General features: G+C 47.3%; 1 protein-coding gene across 9 annotated transcripts in view; it reads right to left on the reverse strand.

The window, feature by feature from the left end:
- Positions 1-6,409: 6,409 nt before the first annotated feature.
- BTRC (beta-transducin repeat containing E3 ubiquitin protein ligase) overlaps positions 6,410-22,364 on the reverse strand; it is a 124,553-nt gene continuing 108,598 nt past the window's right edge. For 8 of the 9 annotated variants that reach the window (XM_038757638.1, XM_038757636.1, XM_038757637.1 and 5 more), the window contains 4 exons: positions 21,106-21,216; positions 18,580-18,658; positions 12,614-12,807; positions 6,410-11,474 (listed from right to left, as the gene is read on the reverse strand). In XM_038757638.1, coding sequence (XP_038613566.1) covers positions 12,646-12,807; positions 18,580-18,658; positions 21,106-21,216 — 352 coding nt within the window. In that variant the 3' untranslated portion in view covers positions 6,410-11,474; positions 12,614-12,645. The remainder of the gene's footprint in view (positions 11,475-12,613; positions 12,808-18,579; positions 18,659-21,105; positions 21,217-22,364) is intronic. The other variant, XM_038757632.1, reaches the window with a different exon arrangement.

Consider the following 22,364-nt stretch of genomic DNA (forward strand, 5'->3'; position numbering starts at 1 on the left):
CAAGGGTCCCCAGAGAAAAACAGGGGGAAGGGAAAATGCTGGAGTCCGACTCACTCCATCCCAAGCCTCTTCCATCTCCCACTTAGTGCCCCCTGGGTCCAGGAAAAGGACAGGGATGTGGTCGGGGTGGTAAGTATGGGGAGGGATGGATTGGGAGAGGTGCTGACGCCAGCCCAGCCTCCTACTCCCCAGCATTTCTCGGGAGGGGTGTGTACAGAGTACAGAGGAGAAGAGAGGGGAGGGGAGGGAACGAGAGGGGAGGGGAGGGAACGAGAGAGGAGGGGAGGGAACGAGAGGGGAGGGAACGAGAGGGGAGGGAAGAACGAGAGGGGAGGGGAGGGAACGAGAGAGGAGGGGAGGGAACGAGAGAAGAGAGTCTGCTGGCACTTTGATCCAGAGATGGGAATCCACACTCGAGGTTTTCTCCTAAGACCACCGGCTGCAGAGGCTCAGGAGGAGGAGGGCATGGGCAAGTGTCCCCTCTCCGTAGGGCTGGGGCAACCCAGTGAGGCAGTTGGCTTCCAGGGTCCCAGGCATCCACAGCCTCCCAGGGCAGCCAAGGAGCACCAGACCCCTGGAGACAAGCTCCCTCGTGGGACCACCACCGCCAACTCTCACCCCACTCTGCACTCCTCCTTGGCACAGGGCATGGGGGTACAGAAGCGCATGGCCAGCTCTCAGGCACTGGGGAAGCTAGCACCCTGTAAAGAAGTCGTCGGGGGAACATGAACCTCGGAACCGGGAAAGCCTGGAACTCCCTGTGGGGCAGAGGGGGACAGGAAAGCCCCACTCAGGGAAAGGGGTGGGGAGGGGGAAAAAAGAAAGCTTGGAGCCAAAGCAGGCGGTGGAGAAGGGTATTGACAGCAGAACAAATGCTTGTAATTTTATAACCAATCTCAGAGCGTCCGGCGGGGGCCGTTTGCGTCTCCACTCAGGACCAATCAGACTGACAGAGCTATGAGTCTGCCTGAGTGAATGTGAGCCGGGCGCTCTAAACCCTGCCGACTGCCACTTACAGCAATCTCATTACCGGCAGCCAGAGAGCCAGGGAGAGCGGGGGGGGGGGAAGAGGGGCCGGGGGGTGCCGGGAGGGCAGGGGCGGGGGCCCGCTGGAGGAGAGAGAGGGGGTAGGAGACCGGGAGAGGGAGGACAGGGAAAGAGGGAGAGGGAAGGGGATGGAGAGAGCTAGAGACGGAGATAGAGCCAGGCAGACCAGGAAAGAAGACCGGGGGCAGGGGGTGACAGTGGGGGAGAAAGGGCGACAGAGCAGGAGGAAAGAGGGCAACAGAGAGGGAAGAGTGAACAGAGAGGGGAGAGTGGACAGAGAGGGGAGAGTGGACAGAGAGGGGAGAGTGGTCAGAGAGGGAAAAGAGGACAGAGAGGGGAAAGAGGACAGAGGGGAGAGGAGACAGAGAAGGGAAGAGAAGGCAGAGAAGGGGAGAGGAGGCAGAGAGGGGGAGAGGAGGCAGAGAGGGGGAGAGGAGGCAGAGAGGGGGAGAGGAGAGAGAGGGGGAGAGGAGACAGAGGGGGAGAGGAGACAGAGAAGTGGAGAGAACAGAAAAAGTTAGAGGGGGAGAGGACAGAGAGGGGAATAAGAGAAGACCAGGTAGGGTGAGGAGGGAGGGAGGAGCCAAAGGGGGTGTGGTGGTGGAGGAGGAATAACAGGACTGGTGGTTGCGGCGGTGGCAGCGAGCAGCGCGGGGCTTCCCTGCTCGAAGGCCTGGCTGTACAGTATGTTATGTTTATTAAAGGAAGGCCATGCTGGGAAATCTGGCTCCCGGGACTGCCACGTTCACATTAGTCTCTCTAATTGTCAAAAATCTAATTTAGTGTTCTAGTGCCCGGGCCAGCCGTGGGTTAAAAATATAGAAGCCGCATCAGGCGATAAATCTGCCATCCGTTGCTGCGCTAACTCTCCAGCTAAGTGAACCAGCAGGAGGTGCGGGAGCTGGCGGCTGAGGCAGGGGGTGGAGGGACGGGAGGAGAAAAAGAAGCAAGTTGGGAAGGAGGTGGAAGAAGAAGGGAGGAAGAAAGGAAAGACGAGAGGGGATCCTAAGGCTAGGGAAGGGGACTCCCCTCTTGGTAGCCAAATCTCAGTGTGGTCTGGCGGGTTAGGGTCTAGCTCTAAGCCAGGGGGTTGTCTGCCCCTGGGACTAGAGGGATCCAACTGCATGGAACCGGTTGGGTTTGGGCCAGGGCTGACCTTGGTGGGTTCCCTTGGGGACAGAGATCAGGGACAGGCTCCCTAAGGGGAACAGGCCCGTAACCAACAGGAGCCCGAGGCTCCCAGAAGCACAGACTCCTGCCCACCCCAGGTTCCTGGGGTTCATCGCCCCTAGAAATCGGGCTAGAGTTGCTCTGCTCTTCCCCATCTAGCCATACCCATTCACACCTCAGCATTGGCACTGGGCAGCCCAGGGGAGGGGGATAAAGCAGAGCTGTTTGGAGCCCCCAACGGAGGGAATTAAGGAATAGGTGGCAGTGATGAGACAGAGGGGATGATCAGCTCAGGGCGATCCCCAGAGCCCAGGCTTTGCCCAGACCTCTGGGTTGGCGGCTGCCCCGTCTTCAGTTGGGGGATTTCTGCACCAGACATGGCACTGATCCACCACCAGACTTCACCTACATCTGACCTAGTCCAAGATGACCCTGCTGGCCCCAATTTGCATGAGAGAAAGGGTGGCACCATCACCACCGTGCCCTTTTGGTCACAGACACTGAGACAGCTTTTGGGTAAAACAGTTGTGTCCCAGAGGAGGGGTGGGGGCAGGGCCAGGGTTGGATAGGGAAGGCTAAGGTAAGCAGAGGTGGCATGGGGCGCAACTGTGAGGTGGTCCAGTAACAGCCAGTGACAGGCTCTGGGGACAGAGCCACAGAGATGGCTGAGCCTTTCTGGGGCTTCTCGCTAAGTAATAATAATAATAATGGCATTTATTAAGCGCTATGTGCAAAGCACTGTTCTAAACGCTGGGGAGGTGGCAAGGTGATCAGGTTGTCCCACGGGGGGCTCACAGTCTTAATCCCTATTTTCCAGATGAGGTAACTGAGGCCCAGAGAAATTAAGTGACTTGCCCAAAGTCACACAGCTGACAAGTGGCGGAGCTGGGATTTGAACCCATGACCTCTGACTCCAAAGCCCGTGGTCTTTCCACTGAATCTGCTGGGGGGCAGTGGGAGGATGGTTCCCTTTAGGCTCTCAGCTCTTCTGAAGTCCCCTCAGCACTGAGGAATGTGCACTGTACAGATGGGGCTCTCGCACTGTACTGATGATAATAATTGTAGTATTTGTTAAGTGCGTAAGTGCCAAGCACTGTTTTTATACAACATGATCAGGTCGGACACAGTCCTTATCCCCACACGGACCTCACGCTCTAAGTAGAAGGGAGAACAGACATCAAATCCCCATTTTACAAATGAGGAAACAGGCACATGCAAGTTAACTGACTTACCAAAGATCATACATGCTTTGTTTTGTTTGTCTCCCCTTTCTACACTGTGAGCCCGTTGTTAGGTAGGGGACCATCTCTATATGTTGCTGACTTGTACTTCCCAAGCGCTTAGTACAGTGCTTTGCACACAGTAAGTGCTCAATAAATACAAATGAATGAATGAATATAGGAGGCACAAAGGGCAGCATGGCCTATTGGAAAATGCATGGGCCTGGGAGTCGGAGGACCTGGGTTCTAATTCTGACATCACCACTTGTCTGCTGGGTGACCTTGGGCAAATCACTTAACTTCTCGGTTCCTCAGTTATCTGCAAAATGGGGATTAAACCCTATTTAGTCTGGGTGCCCTATGTGGGGTAGGGATTGTATCCAACCTGATTACTTCATACCTACCCCAGCACTTGGCGCTTGGCGCACAATAAGCGCTTAGCAAGTTCCAAAAATTAAAAAAAAAAGTGGTGGAGCTGGAATTAAAACACAGGTCTCCTGATTCCCAGGCCCACACTCACGTCACTAGGCCACACGGCTTCTGTCTGATAACTTGCGTCTGCATCTGGATGTGTCTATATGTTTGAGTCTGCATGTTGGCATGTGTGTCTGTGTCAAGCGATAGGAAGTAAGGAGAGGTGCCCACACTCTACCCGTAACTCCCTACTCTGCTCCCTTTGCCCCTCTCCTGCCGCCTCACTTCACCCAAGCTCAGCACAGCCCACAGTTTCCCACAGGCCTGGAAGGCTGCTGAAAACTTTCAGCTGACCCAGGGGCTATTGGGGTGAAAGAGGAGGCTTGAGGGGCTCAGCCGCCTCATGGACATTTCTCTGCTCCCCTTCACCCGACATTAATTGGAAACAAGAAGGGCGAAGGGGGCATCCTTAGGTCCCGGGGATTGGGGTTGCTCTCCCGTCTGCGGGGGGAGGAAACCAATTTCCTGCTGGCCGTGGCAGTGACTGCTCCCCTCACCGGGCGCCCAGCCTCCCCTGCTGCTAATGAAGCGCCTTTAATTAGTAGTCTAATAAAATGTTTTTAATTGGCAAAGCCAATCAGGAGGAGGGGGGAGGGGGTTGTCTATTGCTGCTGTTGATGGCTGCCATGACTTAAAAGGGGCAGGGGGTTGGGAATTGACAGGGCGGCAGAGTTGGAGGGTCTCGGGATGAGGTGGGAGGACCCTTGGCCCCCACTAAGGCCGCTCGATCATGTCTCCCTCAGCTCTGGCCCACTCGAGGGGCGCAGAGTCTGGGGTCAGTCCCACGACACAGCCAGAAGCTGTGAGATTAGGCCCTGGGCCGGCACAAGCATTACAAATCCTCCCTCTTCTTAGCATAGCTCCTGGTTCACCTCCAATACTGACCATAATAGTCATAACTGTGGTATTCATTAAGCACTTACTGTGTGCTAAGCACTGGAGTAGATACAAGATAATGGGTTGGACACAGTGCCTATTATCCAGAGGCTCACAGACCATTGCTGGGCTGTTGGCTCCTCTTTTTGGAGACAAGGTTGGGCAGCATAGGCCAACTGTCACTACCCTCTTCCTAATTCCTAGTCCTTGAAGCTGATTTGCACACATGCGCGCACACACATACTGCTGCACCCCCCCCCCCCCCCACCAGGCCCTCTGCCCACAGCTCCCAGGACCCGTCCAGCTAAATCAGGGCAGAGCCTCTCATCCAAATTTCTGCCCCGTCCTACACTTCGCCCCGCAGAGCCTGCTCACAAGTAGGTGTTTTCCTAGGGACTTTTAGCCCTTTCCTCCACAGCCTGACAACCTCTGCTCCTCCTTAATGCACTCCCCTCTTCCCCACTCCCCTGCCCCAGTCCCGAGTTTTCTACCTGCAGGCTGACAGAGTGCAGAGCCAATAACCACAGTAGGCTGTTTCTTGAACTCCCTTAAGCCCTACCAAACAAAGCCCTCAGCTGGAGCCCACTCCAGCTTGAGCTGGAGGCTAGGATTCCACTGCAGGATGTATGGAACTAAGTTTCGCCTTTAGCCTCCTCCCCTCCCAACTGGGACTTTTCCTGCCTAGCCTGGCTAAGTTTAGCCTCAAGCCCCTGCTTGAAACCACTGGCTTTGGGAAAAGCACTCTTTGGTAACCCCCAAATTCCCTAATCCTACAGCTCTGATTTTTAAAAGCACACAAGCAGAAGTCACCGCAAGCACCAAGGGCAGGCTCTTTCTCTGCAGGCTGAAATGTTTGCGATTTAGAAGTAGAACAAACATAGTAAAAGGATGTTTGTTATCTGTGAGACAGCTCAGTCAGAAATAGAGTAAGGGGATAGGAAAGCCAGAAGCTGAAAAATGTAGTTGAAAAAAGCTACAATTGTCCCTGAAACCTGAAAAATCTAAGAGAAGAGAAGGTTGAACAGGTGGGAAGGGAGGAAGGGTACCAGGAGCAGAGTGGGGAGTAGGATCAAAGCACCCAAGAGAGGCCTGAAGACTCCTGGAGATAGAAAGGAATTGAAATGGCCAGATTTTTGGCTAGGAGTCTCATGGGGAGCTTCAAGACAGAGGGGCCACCCGGCACCTCTCTACAGCTTGCTTGCTCTTTTCAGCCACCACGGTGAGGGCTAAGAGCTGGAGCCAAGCTCAGAGCTCACTCCGAACATCGGGATATTCAGTGTTGAGTCACCACGGCTGCTGGCTGGAAGCAAGAATAAGAAATGTTTCTGGGAGTGTTTGGGGGTGAAATCTGGGGCAGGGACATCAGGACAGGGACCCTCAAAGTCACTGCAGCCAGAGATGGCTGCTGGGATGCCCAGATCCTGCCCAAATAATCGGATTTCCCAGATACACCACTGCATGCTTTCTAGATTTTCTTCCAGCCCCCCACACCTCCATAGGTGAATTTCACAGGCAATGGTGCCTTCAAGCACAAAAAAGAACTATACTCATTTGAACTTGAAAGATAAAAGGGAACAAAGCTGATTTTGATTGTTGGTTAAAGAGACAATACACTCCGTGGATTCACAGTTAAACCTTATATTTGTCATTTAAGTTATTTTTCGGAACAGTTAAAAAAAAAACCACACACACACACACTATATTACCATGATCCTAGCTCAAGTGAACAGATTAGTACATTAACTACACATCACCATAACATAATCACAAAATTCAAAGCACTCATTACTTAAGAATTTAGAGAACAAATATAGCGGAACCACAAACTGAAAACTCAAAGGAAACCTCATGCCTCTGGGCTTCCATCCTCTTCTTCCCAGCCCCCACTGTCTGAACATCCCTGAAACACGGCCCGAGTTGGACTACTGAGTGTGCAAGGATTTGGAGATCATCATGCAAAAGCATTATATTCATTTGCAGGCCTAGTCCCAGGTAGACTGCGCAGCCCTGTCACCCGTTAATAGCCATGCCTTTCTTCTGCGTGTGGAGAGTTGTGCAGAGGGGATGTAATCAGATGAGCTGTAATGACCTTGACGGTTAGGCTCCTGAGCAGAACAGGAACAAAAGCTCTCTACCAACAAAAACAGCTGAGAGTGCTGCTTTAGTCAGGAAAGGGGCTTTGCATATGTCTCCTCCCTCTAGGAAGCCCAGTTTGACTGGGCTCAGTGTATGGATAGGATTGGTTTCTAAGTCCTACGGCTGTGGGCTCTACCTGGTATCTGAAAGTCAACTGTGCTGTTTCTGCTGAATTTAGCAACACCAGAGACTCTGAAGCAAGAAGTCACCTAAAAAGGAAGATGCAAGGAGAATGCACAGTTCATCTTGTCCTCCCAGAAAGAGGTTGTCTACAACTGTGCTGATTTTGGGGAGAACTTTGATGGAGAGATGGGACTTCAGATCTGTAGGGGAAAGGTATGTTGAGTTCAGCAACCACACGCTCTCTTTAGAACAGCCTATGGAGGGAAACAGATAGAAATGTCTCCACAGCACACCCCAACTCCGGGTGATAAGCAAGGGAGTGAGGAGGACTGCATGAATGTTCTTGAATCCTTAGTGAAATGTTCTGGACAAGTCACTGTGCACTTAAGGACTCATTCAACTCTCACTGAGAAGCTACTAAGTGACTGCTTTGGAAATTCTGACTCATCTTCAGCTCCTGAAGACACTCCACTTGACACAAACTCTGAGGGTGTGGAGATATAGAGACTGCAATACCAATCTGGGAATGTTTAAAGAGCAAGGGGAGAGAAATAAGATGTCTTTACATTAACCCAGTGGACAAAGGGGTCAAGATAGAGAAAGTTGACTATTTCACTAAAAATGTGTGTGCGCTTTTGTGTGCCCACACACATAGGCAATATACCTTCAGACATAAACTGCAACACCCAAAAGGGTGAAATGAACCCCTAAATTCAGACTGCTGGTGCAGATGGTCTCCTTTGAATTTTTCAGATTCAACCTAATTACACTCAAGTGCATATGAAATGAAATCCATCAACATCCAATCAGTCCAATCCAGTTCGTGCTGGGATAGAATTTGTCTGGAAATTTCAGATTTTCCCTTCCCCTTTTCCCCCTTGTCATCAAGGCCCAATCAGATGACAACCTGAAAATTTACAACTATAACTTTGTTCAGACCAGTAGGAAACCAGGAGGAGGAGAAGAGAATGGCATGTTCTCTCTAGTTAAACTAGATTTGATTGTACAAAATTAAAATGTAAGAACAAAACAAAATGTTTCTGATGCAAGCAGATTACCATGGAGTGACTTGGGGGTGCTGGATTCTTAACCAGTTCAGCAAATTATACGCATTTCATGTTTACGATGACCACAGACTTCAATTCAGTTTCCATAGAGTCTCTGTCTTGAAAAGTTTGGGTTCACCAGTAAGAACTTGGCCACACACTTGCACAGAGTCTCATTTTCCCATACCCATTTTCAGCTTACATATTTGTCTTAGCATTAAAAATACGCACATCTGCAACAAGATGGGCTTTGTCCAAGAAGTCTTGAGTCTGAGCTTGATCACACATTCTCTCTCTCTCTCTCTCTCTCTCTCTCACACACACACACACACACACACACACACTCTTCGTACCAGCTTCAACAGCCCATCTTCCACAGAAGAGCTTTTTATATTTCCAAGCCCAAAATATTATGAATACAAGCTGAATCCTTTCATAAAAGCAACCAATAATCTCTACTACAGAGGTATTTCATTCCACAGAACTGTGCATTATTCAAAGCCCGTTAGATACCTGCAGCTTTTATTTGCTTCCTGTTCCTTTATACAATGACGATCATTTCTTTCCTACACTCCCTCTCAACCCCCTCCCCCCCACCTTTTTTTTTTCCAAAGGTCAAACTCTCTGTTTATTCTAGCCCAGTTGGGGATTAGTGAAAATCAATTCCTGTTGAAATCATGCAGAGATGGTTAAGTGGGGCTTACCTTCTCTTGAAATGAACTTCTACTTACCTGATTATTTCTCTTACAATGAACTGGTAAATGACTCCAAAAGCTCAGATTTGTGAATGCTTCAAGTTTCTCAGACCACTTAACTTCATTTCCCCTTCCATCACCAGCAGAGGCAACACTTGTAGCATGCCTCACCTTTTCATTATCATCCACATTAAGACTTTTAGAAACTGCTTTCCCACATCCAAATGAGACAAAAGCCAAGCACTCTAACATTTCTGGGAAGGTTATGCGTAAACATAGATGGACCTAGAAAGCAGAGGAAAAACCCTGATGCTAAGAATTGTGAGACCAATTTTTAAGGTAGCAGTACAAAGTAGATAGGGACACTAAAGTAATGCAGAACAAAGCACTGTAACAACTAAACATCCAACACCCCTTATTTCAGTCAGACCTCTAGGTTCTTCTGATCTGACTTCTCTAGAGCACAAAATGAGCATCCCCCTCAAAATTGGGGTGCACCTCAAAGACTAGTAACTCTTTAGAGATTAAATGTGGAATCTATCTCTGCAGCATTTGAAGGGATCATTTGTGGCAGAGAATGTTGTCTTTGCATAACCTAGTATTCAAAGGATGAGTAAGTCAGAGTAGGGTAGGTCCTACTGGATATGCAGCTTTCTGTCTCAAACACAAACACACAGTGATATTGAACCACAAAAGCTTAATCAACTCAGAGCCCTTCCTAAAAATGGGATAATCCAGAAAGAAAACATAAACAACATTCTCTCCTTTGTCCTACTTCCCTTTTCCGGGGGTCCACACCTGATGACATCATCTACTGACTTGATAGCCCCTCAACAGTTTCTCCTCCCCGGCTCTGTGAACCAATCCAGCTCAGCTTTGGGCTTTGATTGAAGGCAGATCACCAGTGTGGCCTGAAGAGCTACTTTATTTTGTTCAACAGCTGTAGTTAAAAACGGAAACAACGGGCACACCAACGACCGGCTCGGCACCAGTCAGGAGCTCGAGGATGGGCGCTGTGACAACAGGACCTTATATGTTCTACTTGTAGTGGGTATTCGGTTAAGACAGGTCTCCACATTCCCTGGGAAGCACTCAAGAATGAGCCACGAACACATTAACAGCGTACACCTGTGCGATTCCAGCGTCCGAGCTACAAATGTACAGACCTCACATGAGATACAAGCACTGTGTGCGCCCATACAGCTGCTTTCCAACCAGCCATGTTCTCTTGGCCGTTGCCGAGAGCGATTAATTTACATTATGGACTATCGCCTGAGAAATTTCACTGCAGGGGGTGGAGGGGGAGAAAGGAGGAGGGCTGTGGAGGGGAAGGGACAGTAAGGGGGACAGAGGGAGAGGGGAAAAAAAAGACAAATACAGCCACAGCCCCCAGAATTCACCTCGCCTGCCAAGTGTCAGCGTCAGGGTCCTTCTTTACAGCAGTCCCACCTGTGGGAAAATCCATGGTTTTGTAAAAAGAAACTGGTTCTGAAAGGCAAGAGTGGGGAGATTCCCCTCCCACCCCCCACGACAAATTCTGGATTTATTGGCTTGAAACCTCTCCTCTTTCTACCCTTAGGTACTCCTCATCTCCCCTGTATTGTAAAAATACTGCTTCTCTGATGCTCGCATACACAAGGAGAACAACTGAGAAGTGAGCCCTGCTGTGCCCTCATCTTTCAAGCCTTAGTTCATGGGGTGAGGCTCAAGGTGAAGGAGAAATCCCTTTTATTACAAACCTTAGCTTTGATCAGAGGGAATGCCGCCTGCTGCTTCCCTCAAGCCTCCTCCAGAAGCAGAGAGGCCGTTGGATCCCCAGAAAGTACTTAAATCGAGGGGGCTGCAGCCCACTCCAACTTTGGTGAAGTCTCTCCTATGATAGCCTCCTTATTCTACCAACACTCTGGAGATTCCCTTTACAGAAGCTTGGCAGAATGCTGCTTAACCCTGGCCCTTCCTGATGATCAATCTCCGGCATGCTGAGGCTCACAACCCAACGACCACCTATAACTGAGTGTTCAGAAAAATAAGGAGGAAAGAGAGTGAGAAATCTTGGCTCCACTTCCATAACCCCCCCAGCAGAAAATAGACATCGTCTCCCTCTCATACGTTCACACCCACACACGAATGCATACTCAGGGTTTGGCTTGCCTTCGGCTTTTAGGTTGCAGTTCACGGTCAGGTGTGGGACAGACCCACCAGAGCCCCAGAAGCGTTCATAGGGTATCAGTTTTTAGGTTTTTGTTCTGTCTTGAAGCAGCAGTCTTCCCCGCCCCACCCCTCCCCTGTGTCGGAGAGGCTTTCTTCTCCCAGTGGGCTGTGCAGTGGCGTTAGTTCTTCTGCTTAAGTGCAAAGCAGCAGAAATTCTGTCAAACACTAAGTATATTTATAGGTCATTTATGTCTGGGGCCAGAGGGAAAAATCAGGTGGGGTAGGAAAGCAGGGAAAAGGAGGAGGAATAGCAGGGGTTGAGGTTTAAAAGTTTCAATCATTCATGAAAAGACATCTTCTGATAGCAGCACTTCAGCAGTCAGCTGTGCAGACTGGGCCGCCTGGGGCCAACCGCATGCCAACTTTGTTCCAAACAAGAGTCTGAAAGCCTCTTTCCTCAGCAAGTACTGGTTAAGTGGATAGGTTGTTTGTCCTGGCATTGGCAGATACATTAAATACTGCAGCTTTAATGAGTCCTGTGAAAGGAAAATGAAAAATTACTTCCTTTTGCCAACCTTCTCATCTGATAGGGAAGAAAGGGAGGGAACAAACCCAGGGTTACTAGGGAAGAAGGCTGTGGAAGCTTGCCTTATACCTGTCCCCACTGAGAAGTGGCAACCCCAACTTCAGAGGGGCACTTCTGGAGCTCTCCAAGAGGGAAAGACCCTGGGTTCACTCACTCCACAGTCTCTGGGGGAGTCAACCAATAAGAGGGAAAAAGTGCTAACTCTACTGTTGCTGCTACTGTGATGGACACCCTGCTCTACTGGTCCATTTAAATTTGATCCCACTGGGCTTGGCTGCATGGCGAGAAAGAGAAAAACCTGTATTACTTTGGCCTGAATTTCAGTGCATGAACGAGAAGGGAGTTGAACCTTCAGGTCACCTTACTGGGGTCATGGAAACTGGGAAGAATTAAGAACTGCTGACAAAGTTGAGACATTCCAACATCAATCCCAACAGCCTCCAACTTTCTACAGTGACTATCTCAAGGGGCTACTACTAAGATCGCCAGGGCTAGAGGCTTCTCAAAGCACCTGACCAGGACTTCTCCAACTGCTCTACCTGGCCAAAGCTTGAAATATTGTAGAGAGGGTTTCAAGGGTGGAGCAAATGTGGCAAATGCCACTTTACTGGGTGGAGTTTTCATAAGAACAGATGTGTGCAGAGAAAAACCAATGAGGCCCCACACATCCCTTATCCATAAACCAGGCTGCTTTCACAGAAAGGAATCCATGAGCACAGCAGCCAGCTCCCATTTCTTTTTCAACTGTTCGGAAAATCTGGGAAGATATTGGGCTGTGCCTGCATTCCTTCCCGCCCCCTCGGGGTCATATGCAGCATGGCTCAGTGGAAAGAGCATGGGCCTGGGAGTCAGAGGTCAGGGGTTCAAATCCCTGCTCCACCAGTTGTCAGCTGTGTGACTTTGGGCAAGTCAGAACTTCTCTGTGACTCAGTTACTTCATCTGTAAAATGGGGATTAAGACTGTGAGCCCCCCGTGGGACAACCTGATCACTTTGTAATCTCCCCAGCGCTTAGAACAGTGCTTTGTACATGGTAAGGACTTAATAAATGCTATTATTATTATTATTATATGCAGCTTTAGTCTTCTACCTGTGCAAGTGTGAGGTACAGTGTAGTGTTATTTATCTGGAGACATAGGTGTATGTTCTAGAAGGGGAGCGAGTTGATTCTGCTTGGGCTGCTGGGTCATTTAGGAAGTCCCAGATGAGGATCGTATCATCGTGTGAACTACTGACGATTTGGAATTCATCAAACTGGAGTCGGAAAACTCTTCCAGAATGCTCCTAAACAGTGAAAGCAAAAAGACGGCATTATTTTAGCCTGCCTACTAGGGCCCGGGGAATGGGTTCTTTTCCCAGCAAACGCTTTCTTTTCCCAGCTTTCTGAAAATGAGACGCTCCCTGATCCGCTGGACTGGAAGCAATAAAGGGCAACCAGAGAAATGGGGAAGAAAGCAATGGAGAAGAAATGCGCTTCTGATAAGTTACTGGAAATGAGGGTAAATGAAAGAGAAAATGTTGTTGTCTTATGCCAATCTGAGTAATAATTCTCTAACCAAATTTCCAAAAAAAAAAATAAGGGGGCGGGGGGGGGGCGGGCAAGATGGAAAAGTCCCAAAGATTTTGAAGAACTCAAGCTCCAATCAGAGCTTTCACCTGAAGCTTAGAAGCTCTTGTTCCTGGGCAGGGTGGAGATAAAGGCAGTGTTGAGTTACTGAAACTGGGCCTGAGTGAAAACTGGCTACCCAGCACTCTTCCCTCCCTGTTAATTATGGCATTTCTCAAACACTTTCTATGTGCCCAAGCACCGTGCTAAACCCTGGGGTGGTATTTAGATTCAAGACTCTCAGCAATTTCTGGTGATATGGGAAAGCCTGGCAGTGAAGAATTAGAGGGGAAAGGCATCCAGATGCCTTTTGGGGAAGAGGGAATGCAGAGAGATGATGACCTAGGGGCATGGGGTCCCTATTATTACAGGTGAGAGCTATCCCCAGATCTACTGGGACTTGCATGGTGGGGCAAGCCAACTCAACTATATTATACTTTCCCAAGCTCTTAGAACAGTGCTCTGCATACACAAAGCACTCAAAAAATACTAATGACTGATTGTGAGTACGAAAGGGATGAAGCTCCAGCTAAAGAGTTTAAACTGGTGTGACTTATCTGGATCCCCTAGGATTCGGAGTCCTCACTGAAACCCCTGGCACAACTGCAGTCTTAGAGGTACTTCTCAGGGCTGAGGCCAGAAGGGTGGGGAGTTAGTTCCTTAGCCTCCCTTGTGCAGGTTTGGGAGGTAACACTGGGTCCTAGGTCTTCCCGCCCACAGGGTTTTGGCGACTCCCTCCTTGTCTGGACTGCTGCTGTGGTTTTAGGAGGCTGGAGGGCAGGGTGTGGGGATGGGAAAGGAAGAGAGGAGGAAAGGGGAGGAAGGTTAAGTGGCTGGAAAAGGAAAAAGATAGGCATAGGGCTAAAGCTTCAGAAGAGGAAGGTCATGAAGGGAGAGCAACATGAAGGAGAAATGAGGCAAAGGACAGAGGAGTAGGGGGAGCAGGGATTTTGCAAAAGAGAGGAATTTGGGGTGGGGGATGGATACAGGAGCAGGGATTAGGGAGAACAAGAGGGAAAAGGGGAAAGGAAGACAGACCAACAAGATCTGAGGGTATTAGGAGAAGACCAGGAGAGTCACAGGGCAAAAATAACTTTGAGGGAGGAGGCTCTGAAAGTCAAGGTACTTGGACTCTGATTCTGGATCAGTCCTTCCACCCATATCTGATGACTTGTCCTTTTCTAGTGCTTATTATGACATGCTTGAGAAGCAGCACGATCTACTGGGTAGAACATAGGCCTGGAAATCAGGAGACCAGGGTTCTAATCCTGCCTCTACCACTCGCCTGCCCAGTGACTATGGGCAAGTCATTTACTTCTCTGGGCTTCAGTTTCCTCATCCGTAAAAATGGGGATGACCTCCATGTTCTCCCTCCCTTTTCGACTAACAACCAGAGCTACTTCAGAGCTTAGTATGGGTGCTTGGCACCTAGTAAGCGCTGAGCAGATACCGCAATGATTATTATCTTTCTCACTGATGAGGCCTCTAACACAAGCAGAGAGGAGGAGAAGTAGAATGAGGAGTGTACCCAGGTGGCGGTGGGGATATGACATTTAAAGAGCAGAAGGTCAAAGGATTTGGGGCTTACAGTGGAAACTGCCTCAACTAGACTTGGGGACAGTTCAGCCCTGAGCAGAGCTCAGTAATTTCCCCATTTAAGTTTTATTATTTGTTTAAAATTCCCTAGTCCAACCACTTTGGGCAAACTGCTTAATGCCCAAGACCTAGCTGGCTGGCTGCATGTGCCAAAGCATTTTGCCTTAAAGTGCCCGGTTGGAAGCAGCCACTCAGGCTTCCAGCATGAGAAGTGATGGGGAAACCAGCCTTCGAAGCTGCTGTCAGCTCACGGAGCTCTTTTTCTATCTTGGGGAGGGGGAAAAAAATGAAAGAGAACTGGCACACAGAGAGCATTTGTTAGCTGTGGACTTTCTCCTACTGTTTGAAAATTGAACACAAACAGTGGGAGGCATGCCATGTTCAGTATGCAGCCAGGTTTAATTCTGGCAGACAAGGAAAACAAAGAACTTGCATCAGTGGATATAGGGCTGTCCTGTCCTCAGAGCAAACTTCCTAAAGGCCCCACTCTACCCCTCTATCACCATTCACGCTGGATCTGGCACACTGAAACAATTATTTATTGGTTCTCAGGTCACATTAGCAATGTTAATTTCAAAAATTCAATAAAACTCATCCCTAGCTTACAAAGGGAGACACCAGTGGAGATAGAGCGGTGCTGATTAAGTGGATCCTAACAAGTAGGTGGATTCATTGCAGCACAAGTGTTCCTGACATTGAGATGGGCCAAATGATAAAACCACTGAAATTAAATACTGTCTCTAAAAAACATCAAATCATCAAAAATACCCAAAGTTAAAAAAAGGTCAAAATAATGACTTTCAACTAAGTTCTCCTTGAATTTTCAATGGCTACTGACTCTTTGGTTGAGTTGATTTAGATATCTGAAGACTTTAAAATCTTTTTTTTAGATGATTTGATATTTTTTTTTAATTTTAATGCTTTGTTGCCAAACCAGACGGGGCTGGTAGATTCTGTGTTTACTGAGATCTCAGGAGAGTTCCTGAATGTTCATTTTCATGGGTGAAGGGTTTATTTTTTGTGACTTGGATGAGAGGGGGGGAAAAGGCTACCAATCTAGTTTTCACATATGCCACAAGATGGTTTCTTTTCTGCCCTACTGAAACAACTGGGTAATTTCAAAGGTGATTCTGTTTTCCCCCTGAGAGGTTGTTTTTTTTTGCCTGGACTCCTCATTCTGTCTGCAGAGCAATCAAACTCTACTTGATGGGTTATTTTGACTTCTGAAATTTAATGGACATTTGAACCTCAAAGGTGAAGAGCCGATTATGGCCGACAACAATAACAAGAAAAAAAAAAAGACAACATAGCTATTTGAACTCTCTCAGGGTAGGTTTAAAAGGCCAAGAGAATTCTTGACATCCCTTATAAGATGCAGAGGGACACAGTCAGTGGTGAAGACTGTGAGCCCCTTTTGGGTCAGGAACTATTCAACCTGATTATCTTGTATCTACTTCACGCCACAGCACTTATGTATCTGTTGTGATTTACTTATATTAATGTTTGTCTCTCCCTCTAGACTGTGAGCCCTTTCATCATCAATATTTATTGACCACTTACTATGTGCAGAGCACTGAACTAAGCGCTTGTGGATAGAATCTACCAATTCTGTTGTATTGTACTTTCCCTTGCGGTTAATACAGTGCTCTGCACACAGTAAGCGTTCACTAAATACCACTGATTGATTGATCCTAGAGGCCACTCTGGCCAACAGAGCACAGCGGGACAGCTCTGTCACTCTGTAAATCCTCTATGGGCAGCAAAGATCCCCTTTGGCAAAAAGGAAAATTTAACCTGGGCTTTTTTTCTCCAACAAAACACAAATCCTTTGCCGGGAACCATTTCAGTGCACACTGGAAATGTTACAATGAGCTGCAGGCCTGATATCTCTAATGCTGAACAGAGTGTACTGAAAGTTGGCCCTCCTTTGTTCTAAAATGTAGAGAACATTCTTTTGGGTTAGTTAAGGATAAAGCAGCCTAGAAAACAACAGGTGGAACTACACCTGCTTCAAGACCCCAACATATGTACACCACAAAACACCCATTATGTGTCTACAGTCAACAAGAACATGGTGATATGGAATATAGCTGCAGCATTCCCATGGGAAAAAACCCAATTACATAAATGATGAGGCACTCTTTTTAAAGGTTCTCATTGGATATGATTTGAGATCAAAAATAAATTAAAATTCCATGACCGAAATGACTCCTGGAGAGTGGCTGTTTTGCTAAGGTGGCAAATACTGAAAATAAAGTTCTGTGTTGTACTTGAAACTGAGTTAATGAGTTTAAGCGTAGATTAAAGAAGCTACATCCCACACCAGCTATCTTTTCTAAAGAGAAAAGAAGGATTAAGTTTGAAATGACTAAGAATGAAAACTCCACTAGGTATGAGTGACCTACATATATGCAGTGAAGGTCTTGTCCTGGCTGATGCCAGCTGGAGCTGGACAGAGATGTATTCCCCCCCATGACAAAGACAGAGATTACTTGTTCAGTATTACGAACCCGTACTGCATATGCTCACCTCTCCTGTTTCACCTTTCCGGTTTCACCCCCACCTTCAAAACTCCTCTTGAGATGGGAAAAGACTCAAGCCTGACCCTACATTCTGACTTCTGATCTCGTCCTCCTCTCAAACAACAGGATGTAGACAGGGTATTTTGGAAAGTGGGTTCTCACTCTGTCTCTGCCATTTGTCTGCTGTGTGACCTCTGACAAGTCACTTGCCTTCTCTGTGCCTCAGTTAACCTCATCTGTAAAATGGAGATTAAATCCCTCTTCCTTCCCTCTTAGGGAGCCCCATGTGGAATAATAATAGTAATAAAAATGATTTTGGTATTTCTTAAATACTTACTACGTGCTGAACACTGTACTAAGTGCTGGGGTAGACACAAGATAATCAGGTGTCACATGGGACTCACATTCTAAGTAGGAGGGGGCACAGGCATTGCATCCCCATTTTGCAGAGAGGGAACTGAGGCACAGAAAAGTGAAGTGACCTGCCCAAGATCACACAGCAGGTAAGTGGCAGAGCCAGGATTAGAACCCAGGTCCTCTGACTCTGAGGCCCATGCACTTTACCCTCGGCTACAATGTTTTCAAACTGATTATCTTGTACCTATCCCAGTGCTTAGCACAGTGTAAGTGCTTAACAAGTACCATTTAAAAAGCAAAAACACCCACAACAAATGAAAAAAACAACAACACAGGGGCATTCTTCCTTGAGTCAGTTCCTTAAGGACAGTCCAAGTATGCTGTTAGGAAATGGAGGACAGGGAGGGAAAAGATGGGCAGGAGGGAGTAGAGGCAGCCATGTTGCTGGAAGCACCATCTTTTGAATAAGATGAAAAACCAAGATGTTGACCAACGGGGGTCATTAAAACTCCCACGGCATTTTTTGACAGAGCAGGTGTGCTAGTCCCTTTGTCCTGGAAAAGCTCCAACTTGGGTAATTATATTCTCTCTCCCTAAGAACCCCCAGCAGTTTCTAGTGGATTCAGGATTTTTATTCACTTCCTGTAGTAAACTACTGGGTGGAGTTGCTGCGCAGCTGTTTAACAGCTGCCACATTCTCCTCCTTGTATGGTCTTTACAGCATTTTCTGATGAAAGGTTTTATATAAACTTAGTTTGTCACGTTCATCGGCCGCTTTTCCACTTGATTCTCATTTTTGTGAGGTTCTGGTTATCAGACCCAGCTCAGAATTTCCGAGAACCTTAAAAGCCTCAATTTCATCCTCTTCATCTTCCCTACCTCTCCTTTCCATCCATCCCTCCCTCCCCTAAGCCCCACCTGCACCCCTCAGGACTCTTCCCCCCCGCCCCCCCCCCCCCGCCAAAAATCTCTTACCACGAGAGTCCGCAGGCACAGGGTTCCTGCAGGGGCACGGGGGTCAAGAGCAGCCACAAGATCCCACACTTTAATTTTCCTGAGGATCAGAAAGAGGACACCATCAAAGCCTTTGTTAAATCCAAAACATATCAGAAGAGGAAAAAAGAACAGCAATCGTTCACAGAAACATACATGTACAGTGAACACAGCTTATATGATAAATCCAGCTCATGGGAAAATATATAAACTTTTCTGCTCTTGGGACTTGGCTCTTGCATTCACTCTTGGGTAGAGCTTGCTGATCTTAATGGGGGGAAAAAGTATATGGTTAACATAAAAATGAGATACAAGTGAACTGAACTGAACAGGACATGGGTGAATGGAAAGGCTGTACCAAACCTTTAAGGAGGCACAAGGAATACAATTAGACAACTCTTTGAAATCTGTTTACAAAGACACCGGGCAGATAAAACTACAACAAAAATATTTTTTATTCATCTACAAGCCCTCATTCCCTTATCCTTTTACAATGGACAAAGTAGTAGTACGAACAGAATTTAATAGATGCTTACTCTTTGCAAAGCCCTGTGCTACGAGCTGGGATATTGAAGAAGCTAGTTCCTGATCTCTTGGCAGCAAGAGGTCTCACACTGGTACAGAGAAAAGGTATTTGAGACCCAGGAACTCAACTGGGCACAGGAACATAAATTCTTGACATCAAATGCATGACCCTTGCAAAGAGGCCTCAAGTTTTCATATGGAAACCACCACATTTTGGTTTGACTATGTCCTCAACATCCTCAGGTACCAATACTGTAAGCTCGTTGTGGGCAGGGAATGTGTCAGTTCATTGTTGCATTGTACTCTCCCAAACACTTAGTACAGTGCTCTGCACACACTAAGCTCTCAATGAATATGACACTGATTGAATGAACCATTCTCCATCCCTCCATTCTTGTAAGGACAATCCTTTGATAAAAGTACAGGATTGACAGCAGATTAAATTGTGGGGAAGTCTACTGAAACTACCCTTTGTAATTTGGGACATAGGTGGAATAATCTGGTACAATTGCCCCCAACTGCCCAGGAGTCCTTGGGATGTGTTTCTAATCCTAGGGGGAATTCTCTTTGTTATTCCAGCAGAGTTCCAGGGTCCAGATGTCCATGCTTCTGGCTTTCAAGCTTCTTGGAGAAGCATGGAACTTCAGTATTGAATTGGTAAAACCTTGCCTGGGATTTCAATCCCCTCAGTTGAAACTTTCAGGCCTCCTCGCTCCACTGCAAATGACAGCTGGGCACTGTGATGCCACAAACACAAAAGTCCTCCCCCAGCCTGGAATCCTACCCCATGGCAAATTTATTCCACTGCTGGTTTGAGATTTAGGGATGAGGAGGGAGCAGGGCCTCAAGCTCTTACATCTGAAAGAGGTGGCTGATATGTGGCTGAGTTGGTGGCTTTGATTTTTTTAAATATTAAACTCTATGTCAGCCTTTTGAGGATGCTCTTTTCTAAGCTCCTTGTGGGCAAGGAATGTGTCTGTTTAATTTAGTATTGTATTTAGTATTATTTTAGTATTGTATTCTCCTAAGTGCTTGGTACAGTGCTCCGCACACAGAAAGAGCTCAATAAATATGACCGAATGAATGAGAGGTGGGACAATGGGGAGGAGGAGAGGCATAGTAAACAAATAGGAGGGGGAGACCACCCTCAAAACACAAATTTTTGTAGAATGATGATTTGGGGGAAAGCCATCCCCTAAACAATGGAACTCTAGCTTTATATCTGTTTAATACTAGGTGAGATGCAACCAAACAGCTTGGCTAAAAATATAAGAATAGGTGAGACGGGGAGGGCTTTCAGCTGATTTCAAGAAGCAGCCAAGTGCCATCAATCACATTCACAGACACAATCCCAAACTCTGGACTGTGGAAGTAGCAGGGGGTTGTTCTGCTCATCTGCCTCCACTTGGTTGCCTGTATCAGCCTGTGGCTGGGCTTGCTACTGGGAGACCAGTTCACAAGAGACCCACATATTTCATCATCAATTACATAAATCAATGAAAGCCAGTAACATAATTAAGAGGAAGAGAAGGGTTTTTAGACAAGTGACACTGGGCATGGCCATATTAGAGGATAAAGAGTTCAGAGTCACAAGATGCTGAGGAGCTCCCTTGAATAAAACCTAAGAACGTACTCTCTTGAAAGGGTCTTGCTGTCAAAGGGGCCTGATATATTTCTCAGGTACAACAGGAAACTGATGATGAGAAGGCTACTCTAAAAACATCAGGGTCATCTGGCCGGGAGAGCGCAGGATCAAAAAACAAAAAACTTAGTTAGCCAAATGGTGTGGGAGCATTTATCTCAACAAGCCAAACTCAACTTTTGCTTTTTGTCCCAAACTTTGATTTTTGGAGTTAATCTCAGTTCCAAATTTGTGCGGATGGCTACTGGTCATTTAAAATGGCACCTTGATTTCATAAATGGTTAGCTGAGGGGAAGAGGAGCAGGAAGCAGCAGGTATTTTGAACTTGCTTGAAACCTCACCCATCGTATGCCCCGCTCACTATCCTCTTGTTATCAAAGCGAATACACCGCACCAGCTCTTCATGGCCTTCCAGCACACGTAAACAGGCTCCACATTCAATGTCCCATAACCTGGAAAAAGAGGCAATGCAAACCAAATGAGGGCCTGAAACCTTATTTAAAATGCTTGGACTGTGATTATGAAAATTTAACAAGACCATGAAAATGAATAATAAAAATAATAAGACGGCATGCACACCCAAGAAAGAAATTGCACTCTGTATCCTAGTTCTGCCCGGTAATTCAGGCAGAAAAGCTACATTCAGCTCAGCTACAGCATGTACTTTCAAAGTCACCTTGCGCTATTTAATTTTATAACCAGGCTCTCAAGCACCAGGGGGTCGAGTGACCTGGCCAAGGTTATATGGAAGGGAGTGACTGAGCCTAAACAATACTGACTGCCTCTGGAAATCACCAATGAAGACTCAGCATTTAAGGTCAGCTGCTTCGCTACCTTGAGTGACACCTCTGACTTCCAGTTAAATGACCGAGGTCTCACCAAGGGTCCACTTTGGCTAACTCTTTTACAGAATGCAGATTTTTCCACTAGAGGAGGTGGAGTGAGATGAGAAAAACAGGCCCATGTAATCAAGGCACAACCGGCATTTAAAACGATTCTTAGGCCGAAGAGCAATTAAACCCTATCTTCAGAACAAAATGATTACTCTCTGTCCTTGCCCACTCCTGTACCTTGGAGAGCTAATGATCACAGCTGGCACTAAGCAAAGCCCTCTTCTCTCCTCTGCAGAAGTGGGGCACCATGTTAAACTTGTGATATCGAGTCACAAATTTGTGAGGTGAGACCACAAAAATCAAGCCTTCCTATCTTCACCTCTGGATTATGCAGGGACAGATAAGATTCCAGGAAGTGCATAAGGCTTCAGGACCATGATTATACAAAAACTGACAATAAAGGGTTGGTGTTGGAAGAAATGTTCTCAGTGTACAGTTTTCAAAACAGGCAGAGAGAAAATGCCTTTGGCTTCTCTGCTGTTGCAGCTTCTTTGGGCAGAGTGTGAGCCCACTGTTGGGTAGGGACTGTCTCTATATGTTGCCAACTTGTACTTCCCAAGCGCTTAGTACAGTGCTCTGCACACAGTAAGCGCTCAATAAATACGATTGATGATGATGATGAGGGGTACTGTGGAGAAAAAGGAGAAGCAGTCTCCAAGAGGTCCTATTCCTCAGCATGCCTCGCATCCATCACAGCTCAAGCTTTT

This window comes from Tachyglossus aculeatus, chromosome 16 (assembly GCF_015852505.1).
Source record: "Tachyglossus aculeatus isolate mTacAcu1 chromosome 16, mTacAcu1.pri, whole genome shotgun sequence".
NCBI classification, from domain to species: domain Eukaryota; kingdom Metazoa; phylum Chordata; class Mammalia; order Monotremata; family Tachyglossidae; genus Tachyglossus; species Tachyglossus aculeatus.